Genomic DNA, 24009 nt, shown 5'->3' on the forward strand with positions numbered 1-24009 from the left:
GAGTCAGGTCAGTGAAAAGACCATATTCTTCAGTATAACTGTTAGTATGTGTCTGGGGATATGTACTTCATTTTGCAAATGAAGATACTCTAGTGTCCCCTGCTGAAGGTTGAAGTTTGTAGCCAGCCCTATCTGCCATAGTGTGTTACAGTGAAAAAAAGCAGGCTGGATTTTGTCAGAGGTAGGATTGGGTAGTGGATAAAGCACATGAAAAACAATTGTATTTGACTTTTATTTATCAGTTATATTACCTTGGACAAGTTATCCGACCTCTCTGAGCTTCAGTGTCCTTATTATAAGACTGGTATAATGAACGTGCCCCCAGAGGGTAATGGGGAGGATGGTGAGGTGATTTGTGTAAAGCGCCAGCACAGTGCCAGACACCGAGCAGGTGCTCTGTGTTAACCCTCACTCCAAGTTGCCACCAAAACTGTTTCTAATAGATGTGATGTTCTTACAGGCTTTTCTGGGTGTAAATTTTAATTTTGAGCAGTTTTAAAGTCCAAATAGTTATTTTTGCCACAATAAACTATTTAAAGGGTGTTGTTCTCTTTATTCCTTCTTGCCTACCCATTCTCAGGGATCTCTTTATCCTCTACAAGGTGAAGAAGGGAAGCATCTCTTGAAATTTCTAGGACCACATTCTAGAAAGAACTGCTGTGTGTGACTAGAGGTGTTTTTCCTTTTTGAGGTCATGCCTGTGTGGCTTTTACAGTGCTATTAATTATTTTAGTTATCTCAATACACCAAATTGAAAAAACAATTAAAAATTCCAGGTTTGCCTCTGACTTGTAACCTTGACCAAGGCACTTGACCTCTTTGAGTCTGGTTTCTTCAGTTGAACAATGCAGATCAAATGGCTTCTACCTCCCTGTCTCCTTTTATGTTGTGATTTATAAAATCTCTGTTCAGGAGCACAGGCATGTAAGTGGCATGTAAGTGGCATGCAGGCCTCAGTTCTCAACAGCAGAGGGCACACTGCACCTAGTATGCTGGGTCATTAAGTATTGGAAAATATCTACAAGTTGTGTAGCCCGAAGTTGATATCGTTGATAATTAGGAAGAGTCAAGAAAATTCTGCAAATTAATGTTTCGCAAATGATATTTCACTACCTCTTTCTAGCTGTTTAATATTTAGGTGAAGCACTCAAGAGATAGGAGATTTTGACATTCTAATGGTATGTCCTATAATTCTGTGAAGAGCTTCATCCCTCTCTGCCTTATTTACCCCATCTAAGTACTCCATGCTTAGGATTGGTGTGCAGATGGGATGGAGTGGAGAGCTAACATTCACTGAGCATGTATTATATGTCAGGGACTATACCTAATACTTTAGATATGTTTTCTCTAATCTTCACAGCAATCCTTTGAGTTATGTGTTGTTATCCTTATTTTATATAGGACAACAGTGGGGCTCACAGAGGTGAAGTGACTTGCCTGAGGCCCCACAGTAGCAATTCAAGTTCAGATCTATTGACTTCTAACCTGCTTTCTTTCTGTCATACCAGAGTTCCACCCCCTTTTCCCCAAGCTAAACAATTAGGGATTGCTAGGAGCAGGAGTGCCCTGAGAGTGGCCACACAAGGAAGTTTGGCTTTCTCTGTCTAAAGTTCTTGTGGCTCTTGTAATTCTAGATACAAGCTTTTCCTCTGGCGAGAATTTTTTTACCATATACACTTAACATGATATATACAAACACATACCCATGTTTTCAAATTTGAAACCTTTAGACTGTATTATTGAAATAGGTTTCTTTGTGGGCTGCTTTTAAAGGGAACGGCGGCAATATCTCATTTTACAAGGCTAGGCTCTAAAGTCAGTGGGTAAATTGAAAATCACTATGGCAGAATTATCTTTGAGAATACCAGGGGAAGGCATCTTGTTAGAGAGCTGTGTACTTCCTTCCTTTAAGTCCAACACAGTTAGTCCTTCCTCCTTTGTTGAAACAGATCATGGTTTTTCCTGTTGAGCTTCAAATGATCCAGTTGGCTTGTATTTAGGGGCCGTGTTGTGTGGTAATTCACATCTTTAAACATCAGAGTTTCATTCAGCATAGTGAGATGCTTACATATTAGAAGTATTCTGAAACCTAGATCAAGAGAAGGAATAGCAGATTCTTGCCTTATTTGGGGGCTTATGCTAACTCATTGGTTCTCAAAATGTTAGCTGTACATCAGAATTACTTGGAGGGCTTGTTAAAACACAAGTTACTGAGTTCTACTCCCCACAGTTTCTAATTCAGTAGGCCTAGGATTCAGCCAGAGAATTTGCATTTTTGACAAGTTCCAGATGAAGCTGATACTGATATCTAGGTACCTCACATGGAGAAACACTACTAATTTGAATGGAAGCAAGTGGAATCACTTGTCTATCTTCCCTTCATGTTTGCCTGTTTCTCTTGCTCTTTTTTACTTTTAGGCTTAGTGGGTATAATTGAATTAGTTTAAGTTAAATCAAGGAGCTGTGGCTCAGCTAACTCTTTATCCTGTTACTTAGTTTACTACTTGGCCTAGAACAAGTACTTGGCCCATTCAATAGATGCTTGTTGAATAAGTGATTGAGTGAGTTAACATATGTCATGGGAGGGATTTTTTAGCACATGGACATCATTATTATATACCTGTTCCATACAGACCGCTTATTTTACTGAAAGGTAGATAGTCTTTATATTAGAATAGCTTGTATTTTAGGACTATATATGGTGATGATCGTGGACATTGGGAAGTGTGCATTAGGTGCAGTTTTGAGAAACTTGCATTTTGGGACCTCTGGTATGAATGTGAAGTGTGCGTGCGCGCGCGTGTGTGTGTGTGTGTAGATGGAGTGGGTGCAGGAAGTTCCATCTGTTTTAGAACGGCCAAGGGAAATCTTACAAGATCTGGATTAGGTCAGAACCAGCTCCTGCCCCAGGAAGGCTGGAGCAGCACTGGATCAGCCTATGTGTGCCCCAGACCACCCTGCATTCTCACTCCTGTCCCTCCAAAGCACTGAAGAATTCAAACACTATGACCCTAAAGGCTCAGTGGGCTCTGTACTGTTGGGTAACTCTTTAAATTCAGATAGTTGTATATGAACTTTACCATATTATAGGGTTTAATAATTGTATTTTTTAAATGGTGAGTTTATGAAGAAAAGGGTGAAAAAACTCAAAAAATATATTTAAAGTTCAGTGTAAGCTTAAAATTGTGTCATTTTGACATGTTTTATATTGTATCTCACGAAGTCTCAGTATCCAGTGTGTTTTTTTCTCTCTCAGTATAGATTATATTTTTTCCTTTAAATTCATTTTACTTTTTTATGCTGAAGTATTTTCAAGTAAATTATAGACTGCATGATGTTTTCTCTCTAAATCCTTCAATGTACAGCTGTAGAAAAAGAAAAACATTTTTTTATGTAGCCAAAACAATATGATCACTCCTAACAAAATTAACAAGTCCTTAGTCTCACCTAATACCTAGTCCATATTTAAATTAACCCAGTTGTTCCAATTTATTGTCATTTATATCTTGTTTGTTCAAACCAAGATACAATCTGGAATCATGCATTGCATTTGATTATTATGTTCCTTAAAATTTATTTAATCTAAAACAGTCCTTTTATCAGGATATTGCCTTGCCTTTTTCTTGTAAAATGTCTTACCTTTGGATTTGTCTGATTGCCTCTTCAGAGTATCTTCAGCTTGTTTTTCTACCCTTTGTATTTCCCAGAAACTGGAAATTAGATGTAAAGACTGGACTAAGCTAGAAGTCGAACATTTTTTTTTTTATTTTTTTTTATTTTAGGCTGTGTTGGGTCTTCATTGCTGCACGCAGGGGCTTCTCATTGCGGTAGCTTCTTCTTGCTGCAGAGCACGGGCTTCAGTAGTTGTAGCTCGAGGGCTCTAGAGCGCAGGCTCAGTAGTTGTGGCTCACGGGCTTAGTTGCTCCGCGGCAAGTGGGATCTTCCCGGACCAGGGCTCGAACCCGTGTCCCCTGCATTGGCAGGCGGATTCTTAACCACTGTGCCACCAGGGAAGCCCCAGTCGAACATTTTTGGCAAGAATTCATCGTAGGTGAAATGTGCTTTGTGTTGTACCATGTGAGGAGATACATAATTCCTGCTCACACCACTGTTAGTGATGCTAACTTTGATTACTAGGTTAAGGTGATGACAGCCTGATCTTGTGACAGTATTCTCTATGGTATTACTTTGGTAGTAATATGAATGTTCATTTTCCTGTCATCCATTCTCCTAATGCTTTTAACACTATTTGGTAATTCTTGCCTGAATCAGTAACTTCGCTAGGGTTTGCCAAATATCATTTTTCTAATTCTGTCATTCCTTCTGCATTAGCTGACATTTGGTAAAACAGAGCTCTTTTTCATCAACTGGGACTAATTGGTACCCTGAAATATAGTTCTATTGGAAAGGCAGGTTAAATGTTGAGTTCTTTACTTTTTTATTTACAACGTCTAAGTGAGGAGTTGGTTTAATAAATAACTTAAATGGTGGCGAATGAATATTTTTCTTGCTTTTTCTTTTTTGATATCCTTATGGAGTAATGGATTTTCATGAATTGAACGTTTCAATCAACTACAATCATTATTCTTATGTTCAATTTATTAAAACTTTAGCCAATGATAGTCCTTTGTAGTTGGCTCCTATCTTTGTTAGATATAACTCCATTAATTTTTGAGTGCCTCCTTGCACAGGAAGATGCATTGGTGTATCTTGTAGCTTCCTTGTCCCAAATGTCAGGCAGCCATTTCACTAACAAGCCCTATTCCTTTTAGTGGGGAATAGTATTAGATACCAAAATCCTGGCCCTTTGAATGTTAATTGTTGTTGGGGTGACAATGTTTATAGACCTTTTCAGTGGTCTGTTTAGTCCTTGAATTTTGATATTAAAAGTTTCAGTAATGAAAATTCAGGTAGTAAGGAATGTCTGTATTTTAAAAATGAATAGGTTCCAATTAATAGTTTCTACTATTTCATTCAATTTTAACATTATTGTGTTTTTAAGTAGCTACTTGATTTTATAATTGTATCTTTTGTCTTACACTGAAAATCTTGACCACCAATAACATTGCTTTATCTTAAAATATAAAGAAAATAATTTCAAAATAACAATATCAATATTACTACTACTAAAGAAACCAAATGAAGTTTAAATTTTTTTGTGATTTTTGTAGCATAGATTGATTTTAATGGAAGAATAAGTATAAATACTTGCTTGATATTTAATTACTTTCCTTTGAAATATGCTTTGTCTGTTTCTTTTTTGTCATAGGTTGATCATTTTGGATTTCATACTGATAAAACTTTTAAACAGCGGTACCTAATAGCTGATAAACACTGGAAGGAAGATGGTGGATCTATACTTTTCTACACTGGTAATGAAGGGGACATTATCTGGTTTTGCAATAATACGGTATGTGCAGATTTGTGAAACTCTGGGATCAATTTCCTTTTTATTATGATCAACTAGAAAAAATCTTTTGCAGTATATATGACTGAGTATTTCTGTATTGTGAAGTTCTTTAAAAAATAACAAAAAGATAAACTCATGAATAATAGAAAAACAGCAAAAGTTCATGAATAAGCAGTTCACAAAAGAATAAATACAGATATCCAACAAGCCTGTTCAGCCTTAAAGAATTACACATGAAAAGAATGAAATACTATTTTTGGACAATTGAATTTTAAAAGATTAAAAAAAAAAAGCCAGCTTATTTAACGATTGAACAAGGATATGAGGGAAATGGGAGTAGGAATGTTATGGCATATAGTTTATTATTATTATTATGGTCTCTAGAATGTGAACACAAGGGCAGGAATTTTTATTTGTTCAGTGTTGTATGCTCAGATCCAGGACTGTGCTAGGCATATAGTAGGTACTCAGTAAATATTTGTTAAATGAATGAATTAATAAAATCTAAACAAAGCCAGTGCAAATAAGAAAAAAAAATACAAGTTTGATTGTCAAATAGGAATGGACAAAGGTAAAACTGTAGCTATATTTTAGCTTTCCTGTTCTACCATTTTTCTTATATTTGTGAGGGTAAAAAAGTGTAGCTGTTATCTTGCTTCCCTGACTATATATTCTATCATCTTTTATAATAATGCTTGAATCTGTTAACAAAACTTAATTTAGGAGGACACATGAAAGGAAGAAATTTTCCTTTTTAATGTTCCAGAGCTAAGACTAGAGAATGGCAACTTTCTACCGAAAAGCTAGTCTGTGAATTACCTTAAAGTGGGGACTGAATCATACTTTCTACACTGCCAATGTCTGGCATGGTGCCTGGTATTCAGGAGGTCTTAGTAAATGTTGAACTGAACTGCACTGAAAGCAAAGATATGAACCCAATTATACTGTGTTATCACATTCCACATTTCTGATTATTTCCTTAGGAATGCTAATAGTCTAAATATGTTAGTTGAAAATAAAATAATTCCCTAAGAGCTGAGATCCTAGATATCTGTCTGCCTTAGATGAGTGACAGATGAAATCTGGACTTATTTCCCATCAGATTCCTGCTCTGTTATTCTGTGGAACAACTGAGGCTGCCTTGTCTCCCTTTCTCTTTCTAATGTGATTTCTCTTTTATGCCAAGGCCACGGGGCAGCTTCTCCTATCCAGTTATTTTCCCAGCTCCTGTTCTTTATCATAGGTAGGCAACTGTTCCTGCCTCCACAGACCCCACTGCTCTGACAAGGCACTGCAGCATAATTTAATAAGACTTGCTGGGAATCTCTGACCTCTGAAGTGGTAGAAAGGAAGAGCTACTCAGGGTAGGAAGAGTTCCAGGTACCTGATAGAGGTAGATCCTAGAAGGACAGACCTTGGCCCTTTCCCAGCCCTAGACACACCTTCCTTTACGTACTAAAATGTTTGGGTTGCATATTTACATATTCTGGACATTTATTTATTGAGAGGCAGTATAGCATAGTGGTCAAGAGTGAAGATGTCAGCCAGTGATAAGATTTGAATTCTGGTTTTGCCACTATGCTTTGTGACTTTGAGTAAGTTTCTTATTCTGTGCCTTAGTTTTTATATATTAAATGGTTATAGTAATGTCTAGTTAATTGAGTTGTTATGAGGGCAAATAAGAATTAGGAACTTAGAACAATGCTGGCACATAATGTTATTTAATACTAATATGTTACATGGACCTCTTTTGAAAAATAAAAACACCCTGAAATAGGTGCAGGTAAATAATCACTTAATACAGTTGCTTCCTCTCAAACCCTGAGGTCAACTCCTCTGGCTATTTTGATGGATGATCCTTACCCTTAAGAAACTCATAGTCTGGTAGGGTCAGACACACATGTAAGCAAATATTGCAGCAAAGTAATAGAGATCTATACCTAGCACAGTGGTGTTGAGAGGAGGGTGTGATCAGTAAGCCATAGTGGGGGCAGGCAGAGGAGGGCATCTTGAGCTGGTGTTACAGAATCTGTAGATACATGGCGGGGAATGAGCAAGGTGTTAAGAGAGAAAATGGGGGTTATTTGAAACCATCACAGATATCAGGTTAGATTCTCCGTCCTCACATGCATACAGCTCTTTTAATTGTTCATTTATTGGTCAAGACAAACAAAAATACTTAGAGGTTCTTAGTCTTTGTTAGGGAGCAACAGCTCATTAAAAAGCAATAATGTGCACTGGGAATGACAAGTAGTTTTAATCTGTGCTAAATCTAAATCTAGTCGATTGAAGTTGGGCACCTAGAATGCTTTGTTAAGAAGGATTCTGAGGGCACAATTTGAGGTAAGTGAAAAAATGCAGTGGTTGATTAATGACCAGCATTATGTGTGGAAATAAGGAGGTCTTACTGCACTTGATGATTGTGTTCTGGAGCCAGATGGCCTGTTCTTGAATCTTAGCTCTGCCACTTTCTAGCCGTGTGACTGTCACAGGTTATTTAAACTCTTGTGCCTCAGTGTCCTTGTCTGTAAAATGGGTATAATCAAAATGCCTATCTCTTAGATTGTTGTGATAATTAAGTGAATACATATAAGGTGTTTAGAAGGGTATCTGACAAGTTGTAAGCACTCAATTAATATTAGCTGTTGTTAGCTACTATTTATCTTCACGTAAATAAGATTAACATAAAACCCAAGGGAGTCCAATATGTTTATTTGTACTGTTCTCTTTCATGTTATAAATAAAAGTTATCTGTGAGTAGACAGATAACTTAGTTATCCGCAGCTCTTTCCTAGATTCTTAGGCACACAGTGCAATTTGAAGGCTATTTTAGACATAATGTTGATTCTGAGGCTAGAGTGTCAGAATAAGGAGAGTTGGAATGACTGGTAGTTGAGCAACTTGGGCTTATTTTTAATTGTTTCACTCTAATACAGTGTGAGATTGATGTGCAACAATGAAACAGCAATTATATTGTTTACCTGTGGAACAAATATGAATTGTGCCACTTCTCAGAGAACTCTTTTTGGTCCATTTCATGAGTTGCAAAAAGATTCAGACTTTTTTTCACGACCTGATTTTATCCTGTGAATTTGTAAATTCCTCCTAGGGGTTCATGTGGGACATGGCTGAGGAACTGAAAGCTATGTTGGTGTTTGCTGAACATCGATATTATGGAGAGTCCCTACCCTTTGGTGCCAACTCCTTCAAGGTAAGTATATTTTCTACTTTTAAGTTTACAACATTTTCTAATTACATGTCCCACTGTAAGAAAGAAATGATAGCTTTAAGTTGAACTGCCTGAAATTTCAGTAATTTGTATTTAATCTTTACTTTTTATGTTTAATGATCAGTCTTTAACTCAGTGTGATGAGGCTAGCCTTCACTAGGCAAATCTTAATCTATGGCTGCAGAGATTGGAGGGAACTTTCCAGTGTTTAAAAAATGTCAGTAAATAATCCGCTTTATAAATTATACACTTAAATTATTGGGTCTACCACTGGAAAAAAATGTAATGAGTGTGCAAATGTTTGCTTAGTAAGGTGTTTTTCAATAAAATAAGGACAAATCATCGCTATGATTCAGTGAGGCCAACTGGCCACTTGGATTCCCTTCTGGCCTTTCTGTTCTCACAGGGAGCTTTGGCCTCAGCCACAAATCTACACTTAATAAGCCAGGACACCTTTTCCTCAACTGAGTCACTCATGTACTACCCTTGTGATTCTGGCTATATGAATTTGCCATCTGTATTATTATTCACTGACTATTTTTCTTTAAATAACTCACCTTTTTTTTCTTTTTTTTGATGTGGACCATTTTTAAAGTCTTTATTGAACTTGTTACAATATTGCTTCTGTTTTATGTTTTGGTTTTTTGGCCCCGAGGCATGTGGGATCTTAGCTCCCCACCAGGGATCAAACCTGCACCCCCTGCATTGGAAGGTGAAGTCTTAACCACTGGACTGCCAGGAAAGTCCCACAACTCACTTTTCAAACTTAGTGTTATCTTAGTAAGGCTTTATGTACTATTTTTCTCTAAATTACATTGAAATAAAACAAGTATTACATTAAAAATGTTTGCTCACTACCTAAGATCCTAATGCATACCACCGTTATACGCATACCATGCTTTTGGAGAAATCTGAGTTAGAAATGATTGGGGTTAATCATTTTCTAGGCTTCCTGTTTTGAAAGGACTTTTTATTTTTATTTTCGGAGGTTTTATTATCTCATGTTATAAATAAATAAATAAATAAGTAAATAGTCCTTGTTTTATAAATGAAAAGCAGAGCAATTTGCTGATATTTGTTAGGCTGCATGGGAAATTCTATCCTTTAGCTTATTATTTTGCATAATTGTCTGATTAGGGGAGTTGACAGGTCCTGAAACCATTGGGAGGTAGTCAGCTTGTTGCAGATAGAAACATAACCTCCTCTCCTAGGTCCCTGTGGTTCATACGTAGCTAGCAAAATGGCGGTAAGGGCTGTCTTTGATATGCTTCCTTCCCTTCATGTGCTCACAGAATTTGTCAGTAGCGTAGGGGAATATTACAGATATATTGTGAGAATTGGGAAAAAACTGCTCTTAGCTATACATAGTGCCATGAAAACTGGAAGTAAAGAATAGTGACAGACAATGAGAGAGAAGGTAAGAAGCCAGAAAGCATACATCTTGGATAAGGGGGAAGGTTAAAGGAGTAGGAAAGAGGAAAGATGGAACTCTGGTTCCAAAATATACCAGATGATGGGAGTAGTCAGAGTGGTGAGACTCAAGTATGAAGGTCAAATAGGATAGTCTGATATGGGTATGTAGGTGTGTTAGTTATCTCTTGCTACATAACAGTTTACCTCAAACCTTAGTGGCTTAAAACATTTATTATCTTACAGTTCCTGTGGGTAAGGAATTAGGAGTGGCTCAGCTAGGTGGTTCTGTTTCAGGGGATCTCATGAGCTTAAGATGTCAGTTAGTGCTTCAGTCATCTGAAGACTTGACTGAGGCTGGAGGACCCTCTCTGCTCATATGGAAGATCCACATGAGTGACAAACTGATGCTGGGTATTAGTAAGAGGCTTCAGTGTGTCCCCTCTTGGGTTTTTCCAAAGGCCTGCTTGAGTGACCTCATGACATGGCAGCTACCTTCCCTCAAAGTTGACAATCCAAGAGAGCAAGGTAGAAACTGCAGTGCTTTTTATGACCTGATATTGGAAGTCACATATCACTTTTGCCACATTCTATTCGTGTTAGAGCCAAGTCACTAAGTCCAGCCCAAGTTCAAAAGGAGAAGAATTAGTTTTCACCTTTTCAAAGGAGACACTTCATTAGTCTTCTCAGCTAAGCAGGACTCTGAGTTCCACCTCCCTATACTGCAATGAGGAAATTCTCCCTAGGTAGAGAACTAGATGATTGTGGAACTTACTTGCAGAGTATCCTTCTCTCAGGGCTCAAAGTCTTGTGTTGCTTGTTTTCCAATGTCTCAAAATAGTTGTTCCATAGGTTGCTGTTTTTCTTTTTTTTTTTTAACTCCAATTTTATACTTGTACATCAGGCAGGCTGATTTGTTCCAGTTGTTGGTATATCAGACATAATAATAATCTTTCTGATGAGGAAGGATGAGTTTTATTTTTACTGATGATTCTTACTTCAGTTTTCCACAGGGTTTAGTTTACCTTTGCCTATATGGTAGCCATTGTAAATGTTTCAAGATTTGAAATAAAAGTTAGAATAGAGTAGTTGTCTGTTAAAATTAGTATTGTATTCTATCACATTTGTTGTTAAATGTTACTTACAGTTTGTCTCTGCTGTTTCTACTACCTCAACAAGGTCTTTGGTAAATAGCATTTAATAGAAATTACATTTGAATCCAAAATACATTATCTTCTTCCCACAAACTTAAAGTCACTTTTTCATGAGTTTAAATCAGCATTGCTATTGCTTTGACTGGGCATTTTAACTCAGTTGCCTAGAAATTCTATTTGGAGAAAAGCTTATCTGGCTTTTTTCTGGATCTATGCTATGCCTAAGCTGCTATTATGTGCACATTTATACCCATGTTCTTTGTTATTTTTCTTTAGGATTCCAGACACTTGAATTTTCTGACAACAGAACAAGCTCTGGCTGATTTTGCAAAGTTAATCAAATACTTGAAAAGAACAATCCCAGGAGCTAGAAATCAACCTGTCATTGCCCTAGGGGGCTCTTACGGTGGCATGCTTGCAGCCTGGTTCAGGATGAAGTATCCTCATTTCGTGGTTGGGTAAATGCACTTATGTTGGATGTGAGCACTTTCTTAATAATTGTCAAGGCAAACGTAGGGATTTGTTTTGGGTAAAACATGTTCTATTCTGTTGTACTGAGATTTCTAATTTCTATTTCATTAACAGCTGTTATTTTTCTCACCATTTTTGTTCAATATAAGTTTCAATTTTAAAACTTGAATTCGATGAGTTACATTTTTTTCTTTTCTCCTTCCTTGGACTTCTTACCATTTAGAGCTCTTGCATCCTCTGCCCCCATCTGGCAGTTTGAGAATATGGTACCTTGTGGTGTATTTATGAAGATTGTAACTACAGATTTTAGGAAAAGTGGCCCAAATTGTTCAGAGAGTATCCGCAGGTCCTGGGATGCCATTAGTCGACTCACAGAAAAGGGTAAGCTTTAATTAAGAGAATGGAATCTTGGGATTTTTTACCTTTTAAGTGTAAAATTTAACACTTCCCACTTTCTAAGTAAACTTTTTATATATTTAATTATAACATATGTATTTAAGTATAACATATAGAAAAGTACACAAATCAAAGTACACAGCTTGGTGAATTTTTGCAAAGTGAATATATAGTGTAATCAGCATGCAGATCAAGAAGTCCCCTCAGAAACCCCCTCAAGCCCTTTTCAGATACTACCTCTGCATTTATCAGGCTAATCACTATCCTGCATTCTAGAACCATAGATTAATTTTGCTTGCTCTTGAATTTTTTAGTAATCAGAATTGCATAGTATGTACTTTCTGTCTCTGCTGTCTTTTGCTCGGCACTGTCAGATAAATCCATTTGTATTATTTAGTTGTAGTTTATGCATTCTCATTGCTCTATATGTTCCATTTGTTTATTTACAAAAGGGAATGATTCAGAATACTAATTCTGGTAAGCTTCATGATGATACAGCAGATAGATAAGGCAACTTATCTATCACGAGATTAACCAGTTCTAAAAATATTTTGTTGAATGTTGAAAAAGCATTCTTGGAGAAACTGTATAGAAGACTGAGTTTTCTAAAATACCAAGTGAAGAATGAATGATCTGTAAAGCCCTTCTGTTGAGCAGTGCTTATTAGATTCCAACAATTTGATTCTATTCTCAGGTACTGGCTTGCACTGGCTTTCTGAAGCCCTTCACTTATGCACTCCATTAACAGAATCTCAGGATGTTCAGCGTTTGAAAGACTGGATCTCTGAAACCTGGGTGAATCTGGCAATGGTGGACTACCCTTATGAGTCCAACTTTTTACAGCCTTTGCCTGCTTGGCCTATCAAGGTAATAGGAGAATGTCCTTTCATCACTTTTAATCACATACTTCTCTCTCTCTCTCCTTTTTTTTTTTTTTTTTTTTTCTTTTTGGTGCATTCTCTGACTTTCAGCATCAGAGGAAGTCCCAGTGACAAAGGGGCTCTGAAGTTAGTCAAACCTCAAACCTAGGCAAATCCTGGCTTTTGTCACTTTCTGGTTCCTCAAACTTGGACATGTTACCTAGCTCTTCTGAACCTCAGTTTTCTCATTTGAATAATGGAGATAAAATGCATAGATTACAGAGTTGTATGAATTACAACTCTTAGAACTAAGAACCAACTCTTAGAAATAAGACCAATAGTTGCTGTTAATGGAATAATTACTATGTACCAAATTCTATGCTCTGCACTTCATATACACAATTTATATATGTGAGACACATAGAGCTATATAATACATGGTCCGTGCTTAATAAATGGCAGCTGCTATCAAAGTGCTATGATTCAGTCAACTGCTAACACATTCTAAGTGCTACATACATCATAAAGGCATGATCCCCACACAGCAAGGTAGAGTGGAAAGAGCACTGACTCTGGTTCCTTGTTCAGAACTACCATTTACCAGCTGCGTGATCTTGGGCAAGTCTGTTCTCTTCTTGGGCCTCCGTGTCGTCCTCTGCACAATAGGATAACAATGCCTATGTTCTCAATAGGGATGTGCTGAGGATCAAATAAAATATTGGATGTGAAAACACTCTGGAAAATTTAAAGACACTTGACACAGTAAATTTTAAGGTTCTTTTCATGCCAGAATTCTTTATTGTATGTGTTCTTTTTAAGCATTCCTTTGTAAAGAGCATTGCTTGTAGTTTTAAAAACAAAAGCTGGCCAACTTGATGGTTATTAAATTTAGAGAATACAACAGACTCTACAGCTAGAATGAATGCTGTGAATGTAGATAGAATTGGTAATACAAGAACCAGGTTTCAAAAGCACTTTTAATTTAACTGTCCCTTTGAATTATTAAATGCACACCTTGTTTAAAACTTTGTAACCCAAATGGAACAAGATCATTTGCTATTAGAGATATTGTTCTTCATCTAAAAAGTAGAATGACCAGTGAGTATATTGCACATAGCAAGCCAGAGGTAAATGCATATTGAATTAAATTGAATTTTGACAATACAAAGTTATTTTAAAGAGCAGATCTCTCTCATGGTAAGAAAACCTAGATCAAAATAATGAGAAAAAACTAAATCTGAACCGATTAGTCTCCATAAATGTCTATGTGCTAATAATGTCTTATCTTTCTATATTATTTTACTATTTACAAAGCACTTTCATATATACTATCTCATTTAATCCCCACAAAAATACCGTGGGAAAAAAGAGTTATAATTCCAGTTTTATGGAGAGGATATTTAAGCTCAACTAAGAGGTAGTGGAAGTGGGATTTGAATTCGAGTCTACCATTGTTCAGAGGCTATGATCTTCTCCCACATTGCACTGAACTAGAAGACTTGACTGAAGATTTGGGTAGATTGCTGGCCACAGTGTGACAACTATCAGATTTAACTTTGAACTCTGTGTACAAAGTGAGAATTACATTTGCATCTTTATGCCCACTTGGAGAACAACTGAGTTGTCAGATGATAAAAACATATGGGCAATTCCTTCATTACTTAGAATAGGGGTTGGCAAACTTTATGTGTAAAGAACTATATAGTAAGTATTTTAGGCTTTGTGGGCCATGTAGTTTCTGTCACAGCTGCTCAACTCTGTAATTCTAGCAGAAAGTAACCATAGACAATATTTAAATGAATGAGGAAGACTATGTTCCAACAATGCTTTATTTATAAAACAGGCAGTGGGCTGGCTTTGGCCTGGGGCCTGTAGTTTGCCGCCCTGACTTAGAAAAAATGCCAGAGGAATACAGCTTTTTAATATTCATTTGTTTATGATTTGGAACAGTGAACAGTCTAACTGGTTTTATCTCCGCTTCTTTAATGTTCCTTTTGAGATATTTTGCTGTTGAGTCTTAAACGTAAATATATATTCTATCCTAGCTCTCTCCTAAATAATCACTCAAAATTAGTGGAGTATATCTCAAATATTTTGTCATCTGTTTTTGATTTAGCACAATCTTTCTTTTATCTTTTGTGTACATACATATTTTAAAAGTTTATTTTTAAGGCAAGATAACTTTGTGTCTTTGCTTCACAATCACCTTTTATTTTTTTTATCTAAGACTTGTTCTTGTCATTTCCTCCAGTTAATATTTTTTTACCAACTTTATCCTTTCTTTTGACATATTAAGGAATTCTTGATTGCTTATGATATATTTATAATTCTGTTTCCTGCCTGCACCCCACCGAAAGTAGTCTCTCTTTGCCTTTTGCTTGAGAAACTTCCATTGCCTACATCTATCTCTAATTTTATCCTATCTGATTTCAGAATTTTTCCACTACATGCCTCTCTTCCAAACTCTTAGCTTCAGATCACTTTCTTTCACTGTTCATTCTGTTTCTCCTTTCTTGACCCCCTCTCTGTTCTCCCAACCCCCTAATCCCTGGAACACTACCCAGTTGGGGACTGCTCTTTCACTTGGATAGTTCCATTTACCCAGGACTCCTCCTCCCTCTGATACACTTCCTCCTTTTTAAAGGGCTGACAAACAGTCGTCCTTTTCTGAGTCTGTAACTTAGGCTTAGGATGGTGAGATAATACGTAATAGTTGGGTTATGAAAAAAAGCAGGTGATTTCCAATTCTGCCTGGACCTTGTACAGTTCTGAAGTATCCACATGCAGCAACTGAATGCCATTTTCCATGTCAACTCAAATATTATCCTTTCTAATTTATCTTTGAGCCATGTACACTCAGACTCCATTTGCTTTTGTTTACTGTTAACAGAAGCTGCAACATTCATGCAGAAATAATCATGGACTTGGCTGATAGAACACAAGGAAGAAGAGAAAAGGGAAATAGAAAACCCCTCTGTCATTTGACTGCTCTGTCAGCATAAAAACTGCTAGTTCTCAGTTCTCAGCTTAAAGACCAGTTTTAAAGGATACTGTAGAGTTTGTCTATTTTGGAATCATTTTTCAGCTGATAACTCACCAAATCTTTTGGCTTAGCCTCCTGAGCATGCAGATAGATACAGTGAAATAATAAGATATAAGATGGAAAATCTCTTCCGTTTGTCCTGGTGTTTGATAATGTATGCGACCTCTCTGGGTGGTTTAAGCGGTTTAGGTGCATTCTATGAAAAGGGAGCTTTTAATGACAAAACTAATGTGATTATCTGAGTGAGGGTGAGAGGCGTATTGAAGCCTTAGAGAAAGAAAATCTGTTAGAAAAGCTGAATGTATCTGCTTAATCCTTTCTTTAATGTGGATGGACCATACTCTCTGAGAAGAGATTGGTCTTTTTTTTTTTTTTTTAAACCTATCTTCTTTCCTTCTTCTTTAAAAACATTTTCTTTGCCTTCTTTTTCTCTCTTATTCAAATGCTTATCCTCATAGGTACAGGGACACTTAAAGCTTTTAAACAATTCATTATCTTTACTTTCTCTGGTGTACATAGGTCGAAGGGCAGAACCTAAATATTTGGGTACAGAGCTGATTAGTTTGGTACTAAGATTACAACGTTCTACTATCTCCATAATTTCTACACTCTTTAAAACAGAATTATTAAAATGGACCTCTTAGGCTCTTTTTACATTTTTCCTGAATGTTCACATTTGTTCTAGGAAGTAGAAAGTGAATTAAGTCTGTCCATTTCCTGAACCTCATTTTGCTCTACTGTTTTACAGTTTCCTTTTCACTATTGCATAATAAGAAGTTTTATAATTTTATATTGCCACAGAATCCCTTCTATCTAAGTTTCTACCTAAAACAAATAAACTTAGAAAAATATAATCTAAGAATAAAAAAATATTTGTTTAAAAAATTAAGCATGAGGCTACAGGTATGTTTAGGTACTGTTCGTGTGGTTATTTGTCTCTTATAACTTCTAGGTTGAGTGTGTGTAGTGTAGTGGTTACAAATGGAAGCTTCAGAGTGGGTCTGCATTTGAATCCCCGTTCTGCTACTTCCTGGCTGTTTGACTTTGGAGAAGTTTCTTAACCTCTCTGTGCTTTAATTTCCTCAACTGCAAAATGGGGATAATAGTAATTATAATGCTTCTTAGGGTCATTATGAGGATTTAATAGGACCTGGTGTATAGTAAGCACTAAGTTGATGCTAGTTATATGCATATAATTGTTATTATATGATGTCAAAGAGACATTAGTATACCAGGACTTTGTAGCCAAAGTTTGGGTTCAGAACTTATATTCACAGTTTTAAATTTGTGTATCTGTAGCAGACCTCTCTGAGCTTATTTCCTTCTCTGTGAAATGCAGATGGTTATTTTATGTTTCTCCCTGGGTCATTGTAGGGAAAGCACCTGACCTCAAGGAATAGTCAATAGTTTTACTAGCAGACTCAGCCCCAGCTGCCCCCTTATCAGTAGATTTATAGTCTAAGTAGGAATGCTGTGCCTTTTGTAGAAATTGTTTAGAAGACACTGTTTGCTAGTGTCTACAAAGTAAATGGAAAGTGTAGTACTGGGGCTACCTCAGTGCTGAGTATTTTGGATGGAAGTGGTTGGCAGAGAATCTTTCCTTGTCTGATTAGATCACAGTCCCTAAGTAAATAATCAACAGACCAAATGCTTGCCCTCATCAGATGGGTAATACCTGCAAATTATCAGGCTTAAGCTGAAGTATTATATGAGGTTGAACCAAAAGTGCCAATATTTGTGTTTGACTTATAAACATGGCAATTTCATATGCTTCAGCTTAACATTTACATAAGTATTTTGTGTATCCTATAGATCTTTAATAAAGGTATATGAATATCTCCTGTTGAATTACTAGTCTTTGAATAAGCATGGGAATAGTGCTGAGGTTTTGCTAGTATAATTTAAGTATTTTTGGGAAAACTTTATTTACTCTTGGCTACTAAAATTCTTAATGGAATACAGTCTTCCTTCAGTATCCATGGTATCCTCAGGGGATTGGTTCCAGGAGCCCCTGTGTATACCAGAATCCATGGAAGCTCAAGTCCCTTATAGAAAATGGTGTAGTATAGTCACTGGGCCTCTGTATCCATGGGTTTCCCATCCATGAATTCAATCAACCTCAGGTGGAAATGTCCATCCATGGATGCCAAACTTGGGGATATGGAGGGCTGACTATATATTTATTGAAAAAAATCTGTGTATAAGTGGACCCACCCAGTTCAAACCTGTGTTTTTCAAGGGTCAACTGTACATAGAGAAATGTAGAGAGTGTATCTTTTATCTAGAGGATGATGCTTAGACTCACAGAATCTTTGAGTTAGAGAGGAAATATAGAAACACCTAAAATAACAAAATTCTCTTATTTTAAATATTTGTAAACAAATTTTAAGTGATATTTTTCAGTCGTTCTCTCTATCATACTGGTAGAATTATAAACTGGTACTTCCTTTCTATAAGGCAGTTTGACATGATGTAGCAAAGGCCTTAAAAATGTTTATTTCCTTCAAACCAGTAATTCCTCTAAGAATTTATCTCAAGAAAACAAGGGTAGATGGGTAGATAGGTAGATAGATAGATAGATAGATAGATAGATTTAGCCCCAAGGATATTTATTGTAGCCTTACTTGCAATAATAAAAGATTGGGAATGATTCAAATGACCAATTATAGAGTTTCTTCAACTATTCCTCAACTCCCCATCCTGATTGCTCCCCTCTGAATTTCCTCATGTTGGTCAGTGTCCTTATTAGAGTGTGGTGCTCAGAATTGGACACAGTATTCCAAGGGTGCTCTGACCTCACAGAGGACAGTGGGCCCAGGATTGCCCTTAATCTGGACATGGAATTTCTATCAGCAGAGGCCAAGTTTCTGACCAGGACGTTCTCTCTGTGTAAGTGGGGCTGCCAAAACCCAAGTATTGTCAGCTGGTGCCAGTCCCCAGCCATGCTTGTGTCTTTTAGGGAGTGACAGTAACTGCTGTTTGCAGAGATGGCTATTCATAGGGACTCCTTTTCTTTGCCTGACAGAGGCCCAGTGTTCTAGCTCCGAGAGGGGATCCGATGCCAGCATGTGAGTCACACTCACTTGTTACTGTTCTCTTCGAGAGTTTTAGGCCACTTGTTGCTGCACATCAGCGCTCCCTTCTCCCCCTGCCCAGCTTGCACTGTCACCCGGCCTCATCTACCATGCTGTGCTTGAACATAATGCTCTTCTCTGCATTGCATGGGTCTACTCCGTAGTTTTGTGCTGCATTTTGCAAGAGCTAAGTCCAATGGGGGTGTCCCCATGCAGGAAAGAATGCTGATCAACTGTTGGCATTAGATAGTTTAATAAATTCTATGATTGGTTCTTGATTTCCATATATTCTTGAGTATTTCTAATTGGCATATTTCTCAGGAACATTTTCTGAGAAAAGGGCTATGCAATTAGGTATTTTTGACTTACCATGAATAATTGAGAGTTGTCAGAATAGTAAAACAATCTTTTGCCTTTTTTCTTCAACATGCATTTCCTTATTGCTTTAGGTTTGATAGGTTTTTGCAGCTTTCAGTTTAGTTCAGTTCTGTTTCTTTCTTTTTTTTACGTATAAATTTATTTATTTATTTTTAGCTGCGTTGGGTCTTTGTTGTTGCCCGCAGGCTTTCTCTGGTTGTGGCGAGTGGGGGCTACTCTTCGTTGCGGTGCGCTGGCTTCTCATTGCGGTGGCTTCTCTTGCTGCGGAACACGGGCTCTAGGTGCGAGGGCTTCAGTAGTTTTCACGCACGGGCTTAGTTGCTCTGCGGCATGTGGGATCTTCCCGGACCAGGGATCAAACCCATGTCCCCTGCATTGGCAGGCGGATTCTTAATCACTGCACCACCAGGGAGGTCCCAGCATGGTTTTTTAAATTAAAAAAAAAAAAAAATTTTTTTTTTTTAGATTCTACATATAAGAGAGATCATATAGTATTTGTCTTTCTCTGTCTGACTGATTTCACTTAGCATAATGCCCTTAAAGTCTACCCATGTTGTCACAAATGGCAAGATTTCATTCTTTTTTATGGCTTAATAATATTCCATCGTATACATGTACCATATCTCCTTTATTCATTCATCCATTGATGAACATTTAGGTTGTTTCCATATCTTGGCCATTGTAAATAATGCTGCAATGAACATGGAGATGCATATATCTTTTCGGATTAGTGTTTTTGTTTTCTTTGGGTAAATACGCAGAAGTGGAATTGCCAGATTATATGGCATTTCTATTTTTAAGTTTTTGAGGAACCTCCATACTGTTTTCAAAGTGGTGTTCCAATTTACATTCCTACCAACAGTGCACAGGGTTCCCTTTTCTCCACATCCTTGCCAACACTTGTTATTTCTTGTCTTTTTGATAATAGCCATTCTAATAGATGTGAGGTGATATCTCATTGTACTCTTGATTTGCATTTTCCTTTTGATTAATGATGTAGAGCATCTTTTCATATACCTGTTGGCCATCTGTATGTCTTCTTTGGAAAACTGTCTATTCAGATCTTCTGCCCATTTTTTAATCGGATTTTTTTTTTTGCTGTTGAGTTGTATGAGTTCTTTATGTATTTCGGATGTTAGCCCTTTATCAGATATATGATTTGCAGATATTTTCTCCCATTCAGTAGGTTGCCTTTTCATTTGTTGATGGTTTCCTTTGCTATGCAGGAGGCTTTTAGTTTGATGAAATCCCAGTTGTTTATTTTTGCTTTTGTTGCTTTTGTTTTTGGTGTCAGATTAAAAAAAATCATTGCCAAGACCTATGTCAAGGAGCTTACCACCTATGTTTTCTTCTATGAGTTTTATGGTTTCAGGTCTTACATGCAAGTCATTCACTTTGAGTTAATTTTTGTGTCTGGTGTAAGATAGTCATCCAGTTTCATTATTTTGCATGTGGCTGTCCAATGTTCCCAACACTGTTTATTGAAGAGACTATCTTTTCCCCATTGTATATTCTTTTTTTAAAATTTATTTATTTATTTTTGGCTGTGTTGGGTCTTTGTTGCTGCACGCGGGCTTTCTCTAGTTGCGGTGAGCGGGGGCTACTCTTCGTTGCGGTGCGCGGGCTTCTCATTGTGGTGGCTTCTCTTGTTGCAGAGCATGGGCTCTAGGCGCCCAGGCTTCACGAGTTGTGGCTCACGGGCTCTGGAGCGCAGGCTTAGTAGTTGTGGCACACGGGCTTAGTTGGTCCGTGGCATGTGGGATCTTCCTGGACCAGCGCTCGAACTTGTGTCCCCTGCATTGGCAGGCAGATTCTTAACCACTGTGCCACCAGGGAAGCCCCCCATTGTATATTCTTGACTTGTTTGTCTTAAGTTAATTGACCATATATGCATGGGTTTATTTCTGGTCTCTCTATTCTGTTTCATTTATCTATGTGTCTGTTCTTATGCCAGTACCATATTGTTTTAATTAATACAGGTTTGTAATATAGTTTGAAATCAGAAAGTGTGATACCTTTACCATTGTTCTTTCTCAAGATTGCTTTGGCCATTTGGGGTCTTTTATGGTTCCACACAAATTTTAGAATTTTAAATTTTATTTCTGTGAAAAATGTCATTGGAATTTTGATAAGGATAGCATTGAATCTGTATATTGCTTTGCGTATGGATATTTTAACAATACTAATTCTTCCAATCCATGAGCATGAAATATATTTTCATTTATTTGTGTCTTCTTCAATTTTTTCATTAATGTCTTGTATTTTTTAATATACAGGTCTTTCATGTCTAAAATACCTCCTCCCAGGTATTTTATTCTTTTTGATGTAATTGTAAATGGGATTGTTTTCTTAATTCTCTTTCTGATAGTTCATTATTAGTATATAGAAACACAGAAGATTTTTGTATGTTGGTTTTGTTTCTTGCAACTTTACTGAATTCATTGATTTTTCTTAATAAATTCATTAATTTTTCTAACAGTTTTTTTTTGGCCACACCACATGGCTTGTGGGATCTTAGTTCCCTGACCAGGGATTGAACCCATGCCTCCTGTAGTGGAAGTGTGGAGTCCTAACCACTGGACTGCCGGGGAATTTCCTCTAACAGTTTTTTGATGGAGCCTTTATGGTTTTTTATATATAATATCATGTCATCTGCAAATAGAGGTAGTTTTACTTATTCCTTTCAGATTTAGATGCCTTTTATTTCTTTTTCTTACCTAATTGCTCTGGCTAGGACTTCCAATAGTGTGTTGAATAAAAGTGGTGAGAGTGGGGGCTTTCCTGGTGGCGCAGTGGTTGAGAATCTGCCTGCCAATGCAGGAGACATGGGTTCGCGCCCTGGTCTGGGAAGATCCCACATGCCGCGGAGCGACTGGGCCCGTGAGCCACAATTACTGAGCCTGCGCGTCTGGAGCCTGTGCTCCGCAACAAGAGAGGCCGCGATAGTGAGAGGCCTGCGCACCGCGATGAAGAATGGCCCCCACTTGCCGCAACTGGAGAAAGCTCTCACACAGAAACGAAGACCCAACACAGCCATAAATAAATAAATAATAAATAAAATATTAAAAAAAAAAAAAAAAAAAAGTGGTGAGAGTGGGCATCCTTGTCTTGTTCCTGATCTTAGAGTAAAAGCTCTCAGCTTTTCACTGTGAGTATGATGTTTGCTGTGGGCTTGTCATGTACAACCTTAATTATGTTGAAGTATGTCCCCTCTATACCCAGTTTGTTGAGAGTTTTTTTTTTAAATCATAAATAGATGTTGAATTTTGTCAGATACTTCTTTTGCATCTATTAAGATGATCATATGATTTTTATCCTTTATTTTATTAATATGGTGGTTCACATTGACTGATTTGTTGATGTTGAACCATCCTTGCTTCCCTGGATAAATCCTACTTGATCATGGTGTATGATCCTTTTAGTGTATCCTTGAATTTGGTTTGCTAATATTTTGTTGAGGATTTTTGCATCTATGGTCATCAGGGATATTGGCCTGTAATTTTCTTTTCTTGTGGCATTCTTATGTAGTTTTGGTATCAGGGTAATTCTGGCCTTGTAAAATGAACTTGGAAGTGTTCCCTCCTTTTCTATATTTTTGGAAGAGTTTAGGAAGGATTGATATTAATTCTTCCTTGAATGTTGGTAGAATTCACCAGTGAAACCATCTGGTCCTAGACTTTTTTTTTTTTTTTTTAAACCTGAAACAGCTACAGGGAGAGCTGCTCATTTTAAGTCGTAGGGCATAGTTATTTATTTATTTATTTTTGGCTGTGTTGGGTCTTCGTTTCTGTGCGAGGGCTTTCTCTAGTTGCGGCAAGCAGGGGCCACTCTTCATCGTGGTGTGCGGGCCTCTCACTATCGCGGCCTCTTGCTGCGGAGCACAGGCTCCAGACGCGCAGGCTCAGTAGACTTTTTTTTTTGAAGGTTTTTGTTTACTGATTCAATCTCCTTACTAGTATTCAGCCTGTTTGGATTTTCTGTTTCATCATGATTCAGTCTTTTTTTTTGGCTGTACTGCATGGCATGTGAGATCTTAATTCCCCAACCAGGGATTGAACCAGTATCCTCTGCAGTGGAAGCGTGGAGTCTTAACCCCTGGACCGCCAGAGAAGTCCCCCATGATTCAGTCATGATAGGCTGCGTGTTTCTAGGAATTTATGCATTTCTTCTAGGTTGTTGAATTTGATGACATAATTTTTTATAGTACTCTGTTATGATCCTTTGTATTTCTGTGGTATCAGAAATACACAGGATCTGTAGTATCTCCTCTTTCACTTCTGATTTTATTTATTTGAGTTCTCTCTCTCTTTTTTTCTTGGTCACTCTGGCTAAAGATTTGCTAATTTTATTTTTCAAAGATCCAGGTCTTAGTTTTATTAATTTCTTTTTTTTCTATTGCCATGCTCCAGACTGCCAGTGTTTCCTGGAGGGGAGCTTTACATGTGTCTGGTGCCCTGGTTTTTATGTCTGGCACCCCAGTTTTTGTGGCTCCCACCCAGGGGACACCCCTTGATCACCTGGCTCTGGTGGCTGGGGGGGTGGGACTTGCATTCCTGAGTCCCATGGGACTGTGCTATTGGAGAT

At 37.3% G+C, this 24009-nt stretch overlaps 1 protein-coding gene across 5 annotated transcripts in view; it reads left to right on the forward strand.

Annotated features, from left to right (window-relative positions):
• The window catches only part of PRCP (prolylcarboxypeptidase), a 70488-nt gene that overhangs the window by 32179 nt on the left and 14300 nt on the right, over positions 1-24009 (forward strand). For all 5 annotated transcript variants that reach the window (XM_061202797.1, XM_061202794.1, XM_061202793.1 and 2 more), the window contains 5 exons: positions 5270-5410; positions 8520-8621; positions 11480-11661; positions 11898-12055; positions 12765-12937. In XM_061202797.1, the coding sequence (XP_061058780.1) occupies positions 5270-5410; positions 8520-8621; positions 11480-11661; positions 11898-12055; positions 12765-12937 (756 nt within the window). The remainder of the gene's footprint in view (positions 1-5269; positions 5411-8519; positions 8622-11479; positions 11662-11897; positions 12056-12764; positions 12938-24009) is intronic.

The sequence above is a fragment of the Eubalaena glacialis genome, chromosome 10 (genome assembly GCF_028564815.1).
Source record: "Eubalaena glacialis isolate mEubGla1 chromosome 10, mEubGla1.1.hap2.+ XY, whole genome shotgun sequence".
NCBI classification, from domain to species: domain Eukaryota; kingdom Metazoa; phylum Chordata; class Mammalia; order Artiodactyla; family Balaenidae; genus Eubalaena; species Eubalaena glacialis.